This window comes from Rana temporaria, chromosome 3 (assembly GCF_905171775.1).
Source record: "Rana temporaria chromosome 3, aRanTem1.1, whole genome shotgun sequence".
Classification (NCBI taxonomy): domain Eukaryota; kingdom Metazoa; phylum Chordata; class Amphibia; order Anura; family Ranidae; genus Rana; species Rana temporaria.
The window spans coordinates 135447348-135467549 of NC_053491.1; the positions used below are offsets into that span (position 1 = coordinate 135447348).

Below are 20202 nucleotides of genomic sequence, written 5' to 3' on the forward strand. Positions count from 1 at the left end.
TGGAAATTAAAGATTAATTCCTCGATTAATCATTATTATTTTTTTAACGATCAAAATTCTTTTGATCGGTACTAGTGGTGTAATGGATTGTAAATGATCCGTGATCCGAACGGGTCACCATATGCGGATCGGCACACCACGTTATCCGCGGAGCTCCGCTGCTGCCTCGGCCATAGGAAAGGCCGCAGCTTCGGCCCAGCTCCCGGAGTGGCAGCCATCTTGGTCCACCCAGCAGGGAAAACTAGGTGAGCCTAGAGCGGCACGCTGACGTCATCACCCGGCTTCTCTGGTATGACTAAGCAATCACTTATCTTCCTATACAGTGTGTCTGTGGATTACAGTGGGGAGATGTCTGTGGATATTACAGTGGGGGTGATTGTGGATATTACAGTGGGGGTGATTGTGGATATTACAGTGGGGGTGATTGTGGATATTAAAGTGGGGGTGATGTCTGTGGATATTACAGTGGGGGTGATTGTGGATATTACAGTGGGGGAGATGTCTGTGGATATTACAGTGGGGGAGATGTCTGTGGATATTACAGTGGGGGAGATGTCTGTGGATATTACAGTGGGGGAGATGTCTGTGGATATTACAGTGGGGGAGATGTCTGTGGATATTACAGTGGGGAGATGTCTGTGGATATTAAAGTGGGGGAGATGTCTGTGGATATTAAAGTGAGGGAGATGTCTGTGGATATTACAGTGGAGGAGATTGTGGATATTAAAGTGGGGGTGATGTCTGTGTATATTACAGTGGGGGTGATTGTGGATATTACAGTGGGGGAGATGTCTGTGGATATTACAGTGGGGGAGATGTCTGTGGATTACAGTGGGGAGATGTCTGTGGATATTACAGTGGGGGAGATGTCTGTGGATATTACAGTGGGGGAGATGTCTGTGGATATTACAGTGGAGGAGATGTCTGTGGATATTACAGTGGGGGAGATGTCTGTGGATATTACAGTGGGGGAGATGTCTGTGGATTACAGTGGGGGAGATGTCTGTGGATTACAGTGGGGAGATGTCTGTGGATTACAGTGGGGAGATGTCTGTGGATTACAGTGGGGAGATTTATGTGGATATTACAGTGGGGGAGATGTCTGTGGATATTACAGTGGGGGAGATGTCTGTGGATATTACAGTGGGGGAGATGTCTGTGGATATTACAGTGGGGGAGATGTCTGTGGATATTACAGTGGGGAGATGTCTGTGGATATTACAGTGGGGGAGATGTCTGCGGATATTACAGTGGGAACTATATATGGTGGCGATCCGAAAAATGTATGTGCATTGTAATTAATCGAAATTAGTCAATCGATTAAAAAAAAATGATTAATCGAACACAAACATTTTAATCAGTAACAGCCCTACTAAAATGTAAACTTTTTTTTCCTTGTAAAATCCTTTCTAAAGAAAAAATGCATAGAAAATAGGTACTGATGTCACTCATCTTGTTTTATTGTATTTCTTTATTCTATTTTTGGATGTAGTTTTTTTGTATTGAGATGTTTTTCTATGGTATATGTGTTTGTTGGGAACAAAAAAATTTTCAATAAATAAAATATAAAAAAAAACATAACTTCTTGTTTCTTGATAAATAAATATTATTTTGTTAAACAATCAGATTTATCTACTTGCAGTATTAAAAAAATAACACATTTAACAGCAGATACCAAAATATATTATTTATTAATTTTACATCGTATTAGTAGGGCACTTGTTTTAGAGACACATAAAAATACAAATCATGTGTACAATGTGTTAGTAAACATCCTTTTTTTTTAAAAGGTAACAACAACAAAAAAAGTCTGTAGAGATAGAAATATATTATTTAGAATATTTTAGGGGAGTTACACACAATTATTTTGAACAATAGCTTCTAATATGACAAATTAAATACATATTACAGTAATAAAACATAAACAAATCATGATGTTCACAAGTGATTTCAAGTGCTGTAAATTCACATTTAGTCAATGAAAGCTATGTGTGCCATAAAGAATGGTACCAATCCAATCAATCTACCCCTTCGCTGTACAAAACGACTGTAACTGGTTAGATCTACTTCTTTAAAAGATTTATGCCGCGTACACACCATCACTTTATGTGATGAAAAAAAATGACGTTTTTAAAAACGTCACTTTAATTGACCGTGTGTGGGGGAAAACGTCGTTTTATGTCTTGTAAAAAACGACAGAAAAAAATTGAAGCATGCTTCAATTTTATGTGTCGTTTTTCAAAAGTGCACTTTTTACTTCACAGAAATTGACCGTGTGTAGCAAAAAACGTCGTTTTCTAAGACGTTTTTTCATCCACGCATGCCCAGAAGCAAGCTTCAATGGTAAAACGTGGTGGAACGTAACCTCACTTTGCAAGATCATTGTGAGAAAACGATGGTGTGTAGGCAACTTCGTCTTAGAAAATTGAAGTTTCAAAAACGTCATTTTTTACTTCACAGAAAGTGTCGTTTTTTTTCATCACATAAAGTGATGGTGTGTACGGGGCATTAGAATCTCCTTGTCACCGTATCAATTATTGCACAAGTACATGGATGGAGCCATACTTTTCATCTACACTTTATACTTAATTATACTTTTTTTTACTTATTTTTACAAATTTTTACTTTATTAATTACAGTACTTAGTGCCTCTTTTATTTCAGTGCAAGTCCAAAGACAGAATTTTGCTTATGAGACCTAAGCAATACTCTCACATTGAACAACAGTCTCACATTAATATATGATGTATTGCTTTTAAAGTGGCATACATTCAGTAAGGGTGTTGACTGCATTGTCTGAGAGTTATTTGCCATTCAAGGATCAACTAAAAAAAATTATATACACAAATCAAGCAAGCAAAAATTGTGAAAATTAATCTTAGTTTAGGTAAACATTAGAATTCTGTTCTGCAAATCCATGATATATGGAAACATCTCTGTGGATGGGGCAGGATCTTTTCTATACACTCTATGCTAATTGGCCATCCTAGGCAACACTTGAATCTTGTATGGGTTGCATATGGTTTAGGGCATTGATCTTCATTTGGTATATCACTCTGTTTTTAACTCTAACGCTAGCTGTTCACAGTAGGCAGTGTTTAGATAGGGAGCATATTTTTTGTGCTAAAACACGCTGTATTTGTTCAACAGCTAAATAGGAGGACTGCATTCTAACTCAATAATATGGGTCTATTATATCTGATCAGGTCTGCCTAAAGTGCTAGTTAAACAGTTCCAGGAACTAAATAAACATTCCCACTCATTACTTCTATGCGTAGTGAGGAATAGGGTCAGTCAGCTTTGTACATAATGTTCTGTAGACGTTAGAGAGCTTTTCACAATGCTTGTTGAACTGTCACATTTTTTACATGGTACACATAGCACTGGGAAAATGAAGAACACACAATCATTATTCTTGTTTTAATACACAGATTAGAAACTATCTCCCCCAATAGAATAGAATTAATTAAACCTACTTTTGGCTAAAGCTTTTACCTCTCATCCATATTAATATTACAGAATCCAACTGCATTTAACGGTCAATTAATAACATTCCCTTATGCCTCGTACACACGATCGGAATTTATGATGAAAAAAGTCACTTTTTCCATCGGAAATTCCGACCATGTGTATGGCCATCGGATATTTCAAGGAATTCCATCAGAGTTTACATAGAGAACATGTTCTCTTTTCCTCCGATGGAATTCCATTGGAATTCCGATGCGAGTTTGGTCAGGCAAAAGCCTGATCGTGTGTACAGAGCATTAGTCATCCAAAATAATATATTCATGGATGATACATATTTACATCTATGTTACAACCTGATCACAAATCAGTACATTTAGATCTAAATGATAATTGATGAATTGGTAAAATATGAAAAAAAAAAATCCAATGTGTTGTATTGTAGTGTTGTAGTGTTGTACTCATACAAGTCAACATGATGTTCTCTGTTAAAAGTAAATGAAGGGTATAATTATAATTCAGCTTTTTTTTTGTGAAATCCTTTATGATACAAGTGAACCCTTCAACCATTTGAAGCATGTAAATGTCCTGACTAATAACCACAGGGTGCCTCGTGCCTTGGCTAGCCAGAAAAGTCTTATCTGTGCTCTCCTCTGACCCTCATTACCCTGTTATGGATGGGCTGAATGACCTGACTTTTATAGCAAAGCTCTTCCCACTATCAATCTCTTTATTTGGCCAGAGTGCCTCAGTTGTCAGTATGAGTGCTTTTATTGGACATAGGATGTCTGGAGAAGGGGATAGTCAATGCCTTACTAACAAAGTAAAACCGGCCCACATAGAAGTGAAACAATGGATGTCGGGGTTATTTTAGTTAATACAAATAATATAAGGTGCGTTTTGGTGCTCTTAGATAAGGATTTTACAATAAACCTGCAAAATAAAGCACAGTTCTTGACTCTCCAGTGATCAATGGATGACAGTATATATTAAATGTATAGGTCACAGAAAATGATTATACACTTATCTTTAATGGGACTCATTTTACAACAAAGTACAAAACTAAGATTGCAACCAGTCATTATTTTGTTTTCATTAGTCTACAATGAATTAGACCGATCATAGAAAATTGCTGATTGGCTGCTATGGATTATTGCACACAGGTAAAGCTTCCCACTTTGCACATTCCATTAATGGAACAGCAGCAACTCTCCTGATGAAGTGAACAATGTTCATGAAATGCGTAGAGAGTTTCAACACTTCTTTTAATGGAATAAGCAAAACATGTGGTTCAAAATGTTATTGGCATGTCTAAAGGTAGATGTGTGGTATATTTTATACAAGGCACCTCCTTTGAAATCTTTTACCAGTCTTCCAATTTTTGAAAATGTATTTGTTGGGTAAAAGAGTCACCTAATTTCTAGTCTGCAAGTTTGTCTTATACAAATCATCTAATGTCTGTGGGTATGATACCTAATTATACAACAAAACAGAGCTCAAATCTCCACTATACAAATGTAGTCAAATTCCACATACATTTACAGTAAAATGTGTATGACTACCTTAATAAAGTACTTCTTTTTTTATGTTTAAAAAATTATATATTTTTATCTGTATTAAAAAAAAATCACTGGCTAATATTTAAGATTTGTGAAGATGCAATAGACCTCTTTTCGTGACTTGATGCAGTAGTTTACATTTCATCCTATTGTTGTCTTCACAATTTTTTTCAGTAAGTCAGTTTGCGTCCGGAATACCACTTATTTCCTAAAAAAAAAGAAATGCAAAAAATGACTTTAAAAATAATACCAGTAGTAATGTTGAACAGTTTAAGTATATGTAAACCTAAATATATTTTTATTATGTGTGGCACCATGCCCTAATCCAAAATATTGCCACTGAAAACCTCAAGCATTTTAAAGTGATTGTAAAATGTTGCAGTAAAAAAAAACAAAAAAAAAATGTTCTCCTATAAGACAATTGCATAATTTGCTAGTATGCATTGCTTACTAGCGCATTATGAAATACTTACCTTAGAACAAAGCCCTCAGCAGTGGTAGAATAGCTCTGTCTTCTCTAGCCGTCTCTTCCCTCTATTCTCCTCCTTGAGCTGTCTAATAAAGGAATTGACAAAAACCGGCTCTTGTGTTTTTTGGTGAATGGGTAGGGTTACGATGTACCCGATACCCAGTCACATCTTTTTTTTTATTCTCTATTTCTTTTATTTTTAAACAAGGGAGGTATATAGAGATAAAAACAAAAGAACCATACAGAGTCCAATGACAATACAAACATTATATATATATATATATATATATATATATATATATATATATATTGTGGCAAAGTCGCTTGGGTTAGTAGAGATAGTGAAACATGCAGCGCAGCAAAGTCACCAAAAATAGCAATAAATATGGCTTTATTGCATCAAAATAATAATACAAACAAAAAGGCCTACTCCAGCTTAGGAGGCTAACTAAACAGTAGTGTCCCTCACTACGGGTTACTGGAGCGGCTAATCCGGCCTCCAGTATAAACAAACAAAAATAATAGTTTCAATATAAACAATAAGTTCTGACAGACCTTGTTCCTCAGATACACAGACAGACTTCAGTCTGCCCATCCAGCACAGCCTGGATCTCACACTGAGCTCTCCCTTCCCCAGCTCTATCAGGTGCAGGCTAATTAATGGAGTGAGAGAGGAGGTTTATCTGTTGGGCCAGGCTTAACCCTTTCTAAGACAGGGAAAGCTGACCTTTCCAATCTCTCACTGACATACCTGGAATTATGTACTCTGTCACATATCCTCCCCCCCAGCTTAACACCTGTGTGGGAAGCGGCCACCTCTGCAAACCCATGTACTCGGGACAGAGCATCTGCGTTACTGTGGAGGAGACCTGCCCTGTGTCGTACCACAAAAGAAAAGGGCTGTAGGGACAAAAACCACCTCGTAACCCGAGCGTTCTTGTCCCTGTTGGTGTGCATCCATTTTAACGGAGCATGGTCCGTGACCAGGGTAAACCGTCTGCCCAACACGTAGTAGCGGAGTGTTTCTACTGCCCACTTAATCGCCAAACACTCTTTTTCGACTGTGGCGTAGCGCTGTTCTCGGGGTAACAACTTCCGACTCAAATATAGGACAGGGTGTTCCTCACCATCCACATATTGGGACAACACTGCACCCAAACCCACCTCTGAGGCATCAGTCTGGAGGAAGAACTCCTTCCCAAAGTCGGGAGCCACAAGCACGGGTTGGGCACAAAGCGCTGCCCGAAGACCAGCAAAGGCTTCTTCAGCCTTGCTGTTCCACTTTACGGTGTCTGAACTTCTGGCTTTAATAAGGTCAGTGAGCGGGGCAGCCCTTGTAGCAAAGTGAGGAATAAACCTCCGATAGTAGCCTACGATCCCCAAAAAGGCTCTGACTTGTTTTTTCCTCAACGGCCTGGGCCAGTTCTGTATAGCTCCTATCTTGTTCATTTGCGGTTTAACAAGTCCCCTGCCAACCAGGTAACCCAAGTATCTAGCTTCAGCTAGACCCAAGGCACATTTAGAGGGGTTAGCTGTCAACCCCGCTCTTCTAAGAGTGTCCAAGACTGCCTGCACTTTGTCCAGATGGCTTTCCCAGTCCGGGCTATGAATGATCACATCATCCAAGTATGCGGCTGCGTATTCGGTATGGGGCCTGAGCAACTTATCCATTAGCCTTTGGAAAGTGGCTGGAGCTCCATGGAGGCCAAAAGGCATAATCCTGTACTGGAACAGGCCATCAGGAGTGGCAAAGGCTGTCTTCTCTCGAGCATGCTTTGTCAACGGGATCTGCCAATAACCCTTTGTCAGGTCCAACGTGGTGAAGAACCTATCTTTGGCTAATCGCTCTACCAGTTCATCTACCCTAGGCATGGGGTAGGCGTCAAACTTAGACACCTCGTTTAACTTCCTGAAGTCATTACAGAACCTGATGGACCCATCAGGTTTAGGCACTAGAACAATGGGGCTGCACCACTGGCTGTGAGACTCCTCTATCACTCCAAGCTCAAGCATTTTCCTGACTTCAGCCCTTACAGCTTCCCTCTTGGACTCCGGAATGCGGTAAGATTTCACTCTTATGACAACCCCTGGTTCTGTAATAATATCATGGGTAATTTCTCGGGTTTGTCCAGGGTCAGGGGAGAAGACATCACTATTCCTCTCAACCAGGCCTCTAGCTTCCTCTACTTGCTCAGGTGTCAGCTCTGGAGAGATTGTCACTGAAGAACTAGGTGCCTGTGGAACAGGCGGGTTGTCACCCACTGTGGCCATGCAGTCCTCTCTAGCCCTCCATGGCTTAAGGAGGTTTATGTGGAAGATGGCCTCCTTCTTCCGGCGTCCTGGCTGACTAATTTTATAATTTACTGGGCTCAGTTTTTCCAGGACCTCATAGGGTCCCTGCCACTGTGCTAGAAGTTTGCTTTCTGCGGTGGGTACTAGAACCATTACTCTGTCCCCCCTTTCAAACTGTCTCACTAGGGCCCTCTGGTCATAGTAGGACTTCTGCCTACTCTGCGCCTGCTCCATATGCTGGCGAACAAGAGGGGCAATCTGAGCCATACGCACCCGCATATCTTCAACATACTGGAGGACATTGGTCCCAGTTACCCCCTGTTCTTCCCAGGTTTCCTTTAGGATGTCCAGTATACCCCGGGGATGCCTACCATATAAAAGCTCAAATGGGGAGAAGCCCGTAGAACTTTGGGGAATCTCTCGAACTGCAAATAACAGGTAAGGAAGTAACAAGTCCCAATCCTTCCCATCCCTGCTAGAGGGTTAGTAGACCCTTGGGTAGTCATCTTATCCAGGGTTGCTTTGAGAACAGCATGGTCTGACTGTTGTGCTTTAGTCAAAGCTTCAATCTGCAAAGTCAGGAGCCTGTTGGTCTCCTGCTGTACTGCAGCTGCTGCAGCTACATGTCTATTAGTTTCTTGATGCACTGCAGCGATCTGTCTATTAGTTTCTTGATGCACTGCAGCGATCTGTCTATTAGTTTCTTGTTGCGCTGCAGCGGCCTGTCTATTGGTTTCTTGCTGCACAGAGGTAGCTTGTAACAGGGCTTTTACAATATCTTCCATTTCTGGGTCCTGTACCTTTAAGGCCACTGTAACTGTAAAGTGACCGGTACAACAGCGAACATCCCACTGCTGACACCACTTGTGGCAAAGTCGCTTGGGTTAGTAGAGATAGTGAAACATGCAGCGCAGCAAAGTCACCAAAAATAGCAATAAATATGGCTTTATTGCATCAAAATAATAATACAAACAAAAAGGCCTACTCCAGCTTAGGAGGCTAACTAAACAGTAGTGTCCCTCACTACGGGTTACTGGAGCGGCTAATCCGGCCTCCAGTATAAACAAACAAAAATAATAGTTTCAATATAAACAATAAGTTCTGACAGACCTTGTTCCTCAGATACACAGACAGACTTCAGTCTGCCCATCCAGCACAGCCTGGATCTCACACTGAGCTCTCCCTTCCCCAGCTCTATCAGGTGCAGGCTAATTAATGGAGTGAGAGAGGAGGTTTATCTGTTGGGCCAGGCTTAACCCTTTCTAAGACAGGGAAAGCTGACCTTTCCAATCTCACACTGACATACCTGGAATTATGTACTCTGTCACAATATATATATATATATATATATATATATATATATATATATATATACACACACACACACATATACACTTTACATTATCCTCTTCAACTCTATTGTCATTCATATGTTAAATCAGAGGGAAATATAAATGTAGCTTCCAGATTCCAATAAGCCCCCTGCACACAGACCCCAACAACCACCGCCTAGGGTTGTCAGGAAGAGGCCCTTGCCCTCATCAACATGGGGGAAAACTGCTTTGGGGAGGGGGGCGCAGAGCCCCCTGCTCCCAAAGCACCCACACCCCATGTTGAGGGCATGCAGCCTGGTATGGTTCAGGGGGGGGGGGGCGCTCGCTCGTTCCCTCCCCTTCCTGACCTGCCGGGTGGCATGCTCAGATAAGGGTCTGGTATGAAGTTTGGGGGGAAACCACGCCATTTTTTTAAAAGATTTGACGTGGGGTTCCCCTCCAAATCCATACAAGACCATTTTTTTTCCGCAAATTAAAAAAAAAATACATTCAGATTTCAGCGGGGAACAACTGATGACTAATGGGTTGCTAAGGACATGGAGGCATCCTTAGCAACCGGCTATATACAGTGTGTTTTACAGTGCGTTTAAAGAGGGGAATTTTTTTAATGCAAAATGCATGGAAACTGCATGCAACACGCATAAAAACGCTGGTTTAAAAACGCAAAATGCACTGAAAAACGTGCCTGAAAATGCATCAAGCGCAGCCGCATAGATGTAAACCTAGACTATAGGAGCACCCATAGCATGCTGTGAAGTAGTGGCTTAGTGTTATCAGCCTACAAGATATGTTGGTGCTGCCGGGTCTCTAGGTAAAACTCTAACAGATTCTCCAAAAAGTATTTGATTAATATACTATAAGGCTAAACCTTAGGCAAAAAGATGAAATGAATAACAAATACATTAGGAAAAATCACAAATGTATCTTCAAGCCATTTGCCACGGTGGTGGTTCATTCATTCACAGAACCATGTTACATGATACACCCTAAATACAGGTGCCAAAAGGATTTATAATTCTGTTCAGCCAATATGTGGTCCAGGAACACCTGCCAGAAAGCAAATCCAGGCCCTGGACCTAATGCAGCCCAGTCCAAGACCATCCCTGCCTATGATAAAACAAGGTTCAGCAGCACTCTGATGACGTTATCCCTCTGCTCTTCCCTTCTGTAAGCATTATCACAGAAAACACCATGCAAAGCAGTAGACATTGATAGTCCCAGATTGCTGTCCATTGTTTTCCACAGTGCTGCGTGAAGTGGATTACAACAGGCTGAAATTCAATACAGATTCAGTGCAATGTATTTACATTTAAGCCTCGTACACATGATTGGATTTTCGTGTTGACAGACTGTTGGCCTAAAATACGACCGTTTGTACGCTTCATCAGACAATTTTTCGCGGGCAAATGTTGGATGGCAGGCTTTAAAATTGTCTGCGGACAATGGTCTGTTGTCGGATTTTCTGATCGTGTGTACACAAGTCCGTCAGACAAAAGTCCAAAGTACAAACACCCATGCTCGGAAACAATGATCACCAAACACGAGGTGCCCAAAGGGTGGTGTTTAAGAGCTGGAACTTCACGTAGTACGTAACTACGTTTGTGTTTGTTGGCCGACAGTTGTGTGCCATTCGTATGCAAGACAAGTTCCTGACCAACGCCCTTCGGACAAAAGTCAGACTCTTTAATCCAATCTTTAGAGGCAGCATTAAATGAATGGAACTATAAATTAGAATTGGCACTAACTTTTGCATACATTTAGTAGACTTACTTCTTACAGCTCCTAACACAAAGTGTTATAGAACAGGCAAGGAAAATAACACCACCAACACATATTAGCACGATCCGTATAATTTCCAGCGCCTTCATTGGCACAGTCACACTTGATTTAAAGGTTTTTGCCGAATCATCACCAATAAGAGCCGTCTAAAAGAAACAAAGCAAAACATTAGTAATTGTATCTGACTTGTAGTAGTCTAGTATAATACATTACATAGAATAGAAGAGAAATTGCGCTGCAACTGGTAACACAATTGCCTGTACAGTGATATTGTAGCCTTTAGATTTAAAACATAAATAAAATAACTAACATTAGAATCCAGGACAAAACTTAGTATATGGAATGTTGATTTCTTCCTATTGTAACTTACAGTTATCACATACAGGAAAACAATAATATATAAGAGATCAGACGCATAACTTTTTAAATCACGCAAACGTTTTTTTTTTCTTTTTACAGAACTATTAAAGGGGTTGTAAAGGATTTTTTTTTCCTAAATAGCTTCCTTTACCTTAGCGCAGTCCTCCTTCACTTACCTCGTCCTTCCATTTTGCTTTTAAATGTCTTTATTTCTTCTGAGAAATCCTCACTTCATGTTCTTCTGTCTGTAACTCAACACCGTAATGCAAGGCTTTCTCCCTGGTGTGGAGAAAGCCTCTTGAGGGGGCGAGCAGGAGTGTCAGGACGCCCACTAACACACAGCTCCTTTCTCTATCTGCAAAGTAGAGAGTGTCCTGACTTGCCTGCTCGCCCCCTCCCCCCTCAAGAGGCTTTCTCCACACCAGGGAGAAAGCCTTGCATTACGGTGTTGAGTTACAGACAGAAGAACATGAAGTGAGGATTTCTCAGAAGAAATAAGGACATTTAAAAGTAAAATTGAAGGATGAGGTAAGTGAAGGAGGACTGCACTAAGGTAAAGGAAGCTATTTAGGGGAATTTTTTTTTTCCTTTACAACCCCTTTAAGGTATCAAGAGATACCACATATCTGTCATTCAAGGCCAAAAGGGGAAATGGATATCTAATGACTGTATAATGTTTGTGGCATACAAACTATAGTAGGTTAAAAAGTAATATATATATATATATATATATATATATATATATATACATACATACATACATACATACATACATATACACACACACACACACACACACACACACACTGTGAATATACAAAATAAAGAAGGATTGCCGCTCTAAGCCCCAGTCCTCTTAAGCACACTCCCTTTTAGGAACTTACAGGTGCTGGCTCTGCAACGAGTTAGGGAGGAAGACAAAAATCCTGGACGGCTGCACACCGTTAAAGGCATCTTTATTGAGATCTTGTGTAGCAGATGAAATTCAATTCAGTCACTTCATGTTATAGAAAACAGGAAAAGCTCCTGATGCGTTTCCTACCGTATGAAGGTGCTTAATCATAGCAAGCTATTAAGCACCTTCATACGGTGTGAACCGCGTCAGGGGCTTTTCCTGTTTTCTGTAACATGAAGTGACTGTATTAGATTACATCTGCTACACAAGATGGCCCGGATTTACAGACACTGGCGCATATTTATGCCGCCGTAGCGTATCTCCTTTAGGCTACGCCGACGCAGCGCAGAGAGGCAAGCACTGAATTCACAAAGCACTTCCTCCCAAATGTGCGCTGGGTTTCCAAGCCGTAAGTGGAAGTGGTCGTGAGCTATGCTAATGAGGCGTGACCCCATGCAAATGATGGGCCGAGCGCCAGACAGATACGAATCGCTAACTGCGCATGTGCCGTCCCGTGGACGGATCCCAGTGCGCATGCTCACAAATACGTCGGAACAACTGCCTAAGATACGCCGGATCACTGCCTACGGCGTGAACGTAACCTTTGCCTAGTCATATTCACGTCCTACGTAAACTACGTAAAATACGTCGGCTTGTGTTCCCTGGTGCAGCCCTTTGAATGGATGCTGCTGAGTTACACCTCCTTTATGGGGCATAACTTTACGCCAGACGTATGACTTTACGCGCACTGCGTCAGACGGACATACGTTCGTGAATCGGCGTATCTCCCTCATTTGCATATGTGAATAGAAAATCAATCGAATCGCCAAATACGTCCAGCGTAAATATGCGCCCACTCTATGCCGGCGTAGGCAAGTTACGTCGGTCGGATGAAGCCTATTTTCAGGCGTATCTTAGTTTCTGAGTCCGGCGCATAGATACGACAGCGCATATTTGCACTTACGCAGCGTATCTCGAGATACGTCGGCGCAAGTGCTTTGTGAATCCGGGCCGATATCTATAAAAATGCCTTTAACAGTGTGCTGCCGTCCAGGATTTTTTCTCCTTTCCATATACCGTATTTTCCGGCGTATAAGACGACTTTCTAACCCCTTAAAATCTTCTTAAAAGTCTGGGGTCGTCTTATACGCCGGTAACCTAACCTTACCTTATCCTAAGACATGCAGAATCGCGGCCGTACGTTTTTTCAAAAGCCGCACCTCCTACGTCTTCTGTTCCATGATAGGCGGAACACTCAGCTTCCCAGGAGACACTGTGTTTAGTGTCCGCCTATCACGGAGGCCCTCTCGTCCTGTGTTTAGTGTCCGCCTATCACGGAGGCCCTCTCGTCCTCGGACGAGAGGGCCTCCGGGATAGGCGAACACTGAACACAGTGCCTCCTGGGAAGCTGAGTGTTCCGCCTATCACGGAACAGAAGACGTAGGAGGCGTGGCTTTTGAAAAAACGTACGGCCGCGATTCTGCATGTCTTAGGATAAGGTAAGGGTACAGTCTGGCATGTAATGGGGCACAGTCTGGCATGTAATGGGGCACAGTCTGGCATGTAATGGGGCACAGTCTGGCATGTAATGGGGCACAGTTTGGCATGTAGTGGCATAGTCTGGCATGTAATGGTGGCACCATGAGGCGAGGCATGACTAGTAGGAAGGGGGTAGTCTTATACGGTGAGTATATCCCAAAACCAACATTTTGTCTGGAAAATTAGGGGGTCGTCTTATACGCCCAGTCGTTTTAATACGCCCGGCAAATACGGTATACAAAATAGTATTACTGTTATCACAAACTTTTATTTTACCTTTATATTTTATTTGTGAAATTATACTGTATTGCCTTTGTCATGTGAATAATAAACATAGAAAGAAACTATGTTTAAAATCACTGCACATCTTGCTTATTGGATTTAAATATATGTGCATTTATGATTGTGCATTAATCAAGGAAAACATGATTGTGTAGCTACTGTATGTACAATTAAAAGTCTACTGACAGGAGGACTCGTGTTCGCTAACTGTGGACAGCGGTATTGACTTGTTGAATGTATAGAAATGGACACATATGATTTATTTATAACTAATATTTTAATAGACACTGTATACTGTAAATACAATATGACAAGTACATAAGTATTTACTTACTTCGTTCAGCCACAACACAGGAAACACAAATTCTGACGTGATATTTGCCAAAACACTGAAAAGTAAAGTTAAAATAAATAAATAAATGCAACTGTATTATTCATACCTGTCAGGGGATCATAACGGCTATCCCTGGATGAAAAACTAAAGTATTCAGCAGGTAGGTTGTGCTATCTGTATGCAGCACAATGTTTTATTTTCTGCTGTGAACACAGTCTACATTTAATGGTCCAAAAATGAGAGGACCATGGCAACAATAAATCTGTAACTACCATACAAAAGTAGGCGTAGAACATAGTAAGATTTAGTTAAATCATTATAGCTGCTATTATATTATATACAGTAATACCTAATTTCACAATGCAAGCCATTTTTTTTTTTTAATCTTGACTCAGTTTGCTAGAGTTGTCTTGCAAGACGAGCTGGATTCAAGCCTCTGGGGTGTGCAGTACCACTTTTGGCCAGAGGTGCGGGGGCGCCGGTGACACTCGGAACGGCTCAAAAAACTTTTGAAGTGTCTCCAAGTGCTTCGGAGCGGCTCCAAGCAGTCTCAGAGTGTTTCTGAGCGTCTCAGGCCCCCCCACCTCTGGCCACATGCAGTACTGCATACAATTGCAGTGCCACTGGAACAAATTATCTGAGTTTCCATTGACTCCTATGGGGAAACTCACTTTGATATACGAATGCTTTGGATTACAATTTCTTCTGGAACGAATTATACTCGTAATCGAAGGTACCACTATATATATATATATATATATATATATATATATACACACACACACACACCTGCCTTCAGCTAACAACTGGATCTTCTATTTCCCTCATCATTTCATTTTTCCCACAGTCACAACCTTGTGTTTCACCAGCCCCTCCCTCGTGGATTGTAAGCTTGCAGGAGCAGGGCCCTTCTAACCCTTGTGTATTGTATTGTATTGTACTGTACTGTTGGTGTATTGTCTCCCTTTATATTGTAAAGCGCTGTGCAAACTGTTGACGCTATATAAATCCTGTATAATAATAATATCATATATGTATATATATATATATATATATATATATATATATATATATATATATATATATATAGATAGATAGATAGATAGATAGATAGATAGATAGATAGATAGATACAGGTATATCAATATTATATATTAAATAATGTTTTCTTAAAGCAGACATTCACTCAGTACAGGTTTGTCAAAGTGACGTTCACACAGTATAGCAGGAATCATAAGGTGCCTCACCTACCTGCCCTAAACTCTACTGCCAACAAAGCTACAGATTCATGGGCCAAGATAAACCCAATTCTTTGGGACACAGAGGCTAACACCCCCACTTCAATTCAGCACTTGAGATCTGAGCACTGTCACATGGAGGCAGGGGCTTTTGTTGTTCTGTGTAGGTTTCAACATTCTGGAAACTGATCTTGTACAGGAATCTCAGGGGACACCAGAAGTAGATTTACGTAGAGGTGGAACTTGGGGTAGGTACAGGTGGGCACCATTTACTTTAAAGCAAACCTCTTAGATATGAGCTATGGTCACACTGTTTGCCAATTGCCCTTTTCAGGCAGTCAATAGTGGAAACATCAGTAAACTTGTGCTCTTTTTTTAAATTTGGAAAGCTATAAAAGAAAGCAGCTCACATCCGTCTTGGTTTTGGCTTTGCATTTATTCTGAATATGCTATACCAAGTGCATTGCATTGTAATATGACTCAACCTGCTGACAGACTCAGTGAAAATATGTTAATATTTCTAATTTATAAGGCACTGCTCTACAAATAGTTGTTTCTTGGCAACAGGTTACTTTCTAAAGTAAAACTCAGCTGACTATTATTTCTAAAATCAGAATCTAAAATGGCTACATAACAACATCACTCATTATAACTATACCAAAACTAAATCCAAACTAAATGTATTATTTCTACAGTGTTCTCAAGAAACACAGAGACATTTGAAATTATATTCCTATATGTAAGCACTCTGAAGCACGCTAAACAGTCTGTTTGTTTTATTAGGAGCTTAAAAATGTACATTATGGACCTAGAAAACGCCCTAAAAGAATACTTAAAAAATAATAAATCCTCAGATATATCCCCACTAACACTATGGGAAGCGCATAAGCCTGTCCTTAGAGGGTATTGCTTACGTCAAGCATCACATCAAAAGAAAGAAAAGAAAAAACTGCAACAAAAACTTGAAACTGAATTTAACAATTGTCATAATAAATTCCAATCTAGCCCTACACCACAGAATAAAACACAACTCGAGAAAGCTAGCTTAAATCTAGACCTATTTTTATCCGAATCTGTAGATAAAACTCTTCGTAAATCCAAACAAAAATACTACTTCCAAGCCAATAAACCTGGCACTCTCCTTGCACGTGCACTTAAAAAACTAAACAACCCATCCAAACCAATCCGACTGAAAATCTCCCATGATAAATATACAAGTAATCCAGTCAATATCCTTCATACCTTCCACAAACATCTCACCTCCTTGTATAAAAAAGAAGGCTCTTTCGACCAATCCTCAGCAGAAACTTTTTTTTCTCAAATAAAACTCCCTACTCTATCCCAAAGTCAATGTGAAAGCCTTGAAAGCCCCATCACTCCCATTGAAATTGAACAAGCAATCAAATGCCTCAAACCTAATAAGCGTCCGGGACCAGATGGGTTTTCAGCCCTTTACTATAAAAAATTCTCACATATATTAACTCCCATGATGTTAGAAGCATTCAACTCCATCATTAATAACCAATCATTCAGATCTGAAACTCTAACAGCAATTATATCTATGATTCCTAAGCCACAATCTGATGACTCTTCCTGTGCTAATTTTAGACCTATATCGCTCTTAAATCTAGATATAAAATTATTAGCAAAAGTGATTGCAACCCGATTGAATAGCATAATAGGTACCTTAATAAGTAACGACCAGGTTGGTTTTATCCCAATGCGCCAAGCAACTGATAATGTTCGTAGGGCCTTGTTGCTGATCCAAGCAGCCAAAAAAAGAAGAATCCCTATGTGTCTACTGTCACTAGACATCAAAAAAGCCTTTGACACGGTAACGTGGCCCTACCTACATTTCACTTTACAAAGATGGGGCTTTGGCCCACATTTCCTTAGTTGGGTCACATCTTTATATAATAACCCAAAGGCATACATCAAGTATGCAGGGTATAAATCAGCTATGTTCAATATTAACAGAGGCACTCGCCAGGGGTGCCCCCTCTCCCCACTGTTATTTGCCTTACTCATCGAACCCCTAGCTCAAGCTATTCGAAAAAATCCATCAATTAAAGGTATAGAACTGGCTGGCCACCATCATAAACTATGCTTATTTGCTGATGATATTTTAATTTTCATGTCCTCCCCCCATATTACAGCTCCCAACGTTATAAACAAACTTGACCATTTTGCCCATATATCTGGATTAAAAATAAACATGCAAAAATCTATAGCTTTAAACGTTTCTTTGCCCCCAGATATACTTCAACAAGCGAAGATATCCCTCCCTTTTACATGGTCCGCGACACATCTCTCATATCTAGGTATTGTACTTACCCCTGATCTAAAAGATATTTTCTCCGCCAACTACCCCCCACTGTTACGGAAAATTTCAAATTATTTAAAGCAATGGTCCACTCTCCCCTTATCTTGGTTAGGTAAAATAAATGTTATAAAAATGACTATATTACCCAAAATGTTATATCTCTTTAGAGTTTTACCCATTCCTATTCCAGCCTACTTCCTCAGAAACCTACAACGAAAAACACAATCATTTATATGGAGCACTTTAAAATCTCGAATCCCTCCACACACCCTATACCTCCCTAAACTTAAAGGAGGTTTAGGTTTCCCAAACTTTGCCACTTATTTTCATGCTGCGCAAATAGCAAACATTCCCAAATACCATGTAAGCCACGAAATTCCACTATGGGTAGTAATTGAAACCATTGATAGCGACCCAATCTCTATACCAAATCTCATATGGTCCACCTCCTCTAACCACAAAATAATCGACAATAAGATTACAAAACATACAATCACTATTTGGGAAAGATTTAAAATGTCCCAGGGTTTACAATCCCCACATGTACCCCTCATATCTTTTATGAGAAACTCAAAGTTTTACCCAGCCCTCACATTTCCTAGAACCTTCACAAGATGGATTTCAGCGGGTCTAAGACAATGTTGTGACTTTTTAAAACCTGCCTCATTTAAAACATTTCCAGAAATACGTGAAAGTCATAAACTTCCGGCATCAGAAATTTTTCGCTATTTACAAATTAAAAATTTCTTTGCACCATATTTACAAGGTAGAAATAAATTGAGTGACATGACGCAGTTTGAACGAATATGTAAACGAGATCCTCATTCAAGAGGACTCATTTCAATACTATATAGCCAACTAAGTACTAAGCTTACCGCAAAATTACCTTCATATGCTGAAAAATGGATGAACGACCTTGGTTTCAATATAGATATATCTACCTGGAATAAAGTATGGTCAAATACTAAAACGTCCTCCCAAAATATACTTGCTATGGAAACAAATTATAAAGTTCTCATGTACTGGTATTTGGTTCCTGTTAGAATAGCAAAATTTGCTCCCCGTTATTCCCCGCTTTGTTTTCGCGGCTGTGGTGATCCGGGAACACATTTACATATTTTCTGGGAGTGCCCTGTTACAAAAAATTACTGGAAAGAAATATTCCTCATGATTTCAGCAGTTTTCAAGAAATCCATTACTCCTGAGCCGACTACCGCACTCCTAAATTTAAAACCGGATTGTATTTCCTATGCTCAATTTAAACTGTTCCTACAAATCACCACAGCCGCAAAGCAAACCATCTCCAAAGCTTGGAAAACAGCTACGCTTCTAGTTTCTGAAACCAGAAATAGAGTACATCAAGCCATGCTCCACTCAAAATCAGAAGCCATAACCAATGATTCCATAGACATATATGAAACAATATGGAACCCATGGGTGACCTATACTATCTCATCTAACCCAGATGATTCTCTATTGAGACCTTGGTAGGATATTGTAAGCCAGTAACATTCTGGATACAGTCCCTCTATATTATTACTATCTCTATTATGTAACGATCCCGGAGCCTTTCCTCTATCCTGTACTGCCTTTCCTATCCTATTGTTTTCATCACTTTCCACTTTTTATACTCCACATTCTGTCCTTTTTCTTTCTTTTATCTCTCACTTCTTCAAATATATAGCTCAAGCTATCTCATTATATAAAATGGTAAATGTGAATATGTAAATACGATATCTAATTTTGCTCCTATTGTTTTAATACTTAACATGAATAAGATCCTTCTCCCCCCTATTTCGGCCAGTTTTTGAACCGATTCATTGCTAAAATTACAATTGCTCCATAGCTATAGTTCATATCATAATTATATCCGGTTCCATTTATATCACAATATTCTATAATATTTTATATGAGTTCAAGTGCAATAGACTAACATGATTGGTTTGACTATAACCTGCTTTAATGATTCCTTTAATATTCCTCATAGGATCTACAAATATTTATTGGATTTGACTATGTTTCAAATACTCTCTTATTACATGATACCATTTTTATTTTTCTGTAATCTTTTATTGTCAATTGTATCTACTGTTTTCTCTTTACTTTAAACCCAATAAACTAATTTGACAAAAAAAAAAAAAAAGTACATTATGCTGCAAGTTAATGCAGTTGATGGGAATCCATATACATACAAATTTTAAGGCTGTCAAGTACTCTGAAAACAACGAAAAGCTCCCTAGATGTGATAAATTGATATAGTCTGATCGGTTAGAACTTGAGAAAAATGTAATATTGTGTATTATAGAGACCGGATTTCTTAATTTCTACCTTAGG

At 39.8% G+C, this 20202-nt stretch overlaps 1 protein-coding gene across 1 annotated transcript in view; it reads right to left on the reverse strand.

Annotated features, from left to right (window-relative positions):
* Positions 1-4476: 4476 nt before the first annotated feature.
* Positions 4477-20202, reverse strand: part of CD36 (CD36 molecule) — a 72695-nt gene continuing 56969 nt past the window's right edge. Inside the window, exons 11-13 of the mRNA XM_040343454.1 lie at positions 14308-14362; positions 10889-11043; positions 4477-5231 (exon numbers count right to left, since the gene is read on the reverse strand). Of these exons, the coding sequence (XP_040199388.1) occupies positions 5225-5231; positions 10889-11043; positions 14308-14362 (217 nt within the window). The 3' untranslated portion in view covers positions 4477-5224. The remainder of the gene's footprint in view (positions 5232-10888; positions 11044-14307; positions 14363-20202) is intronic.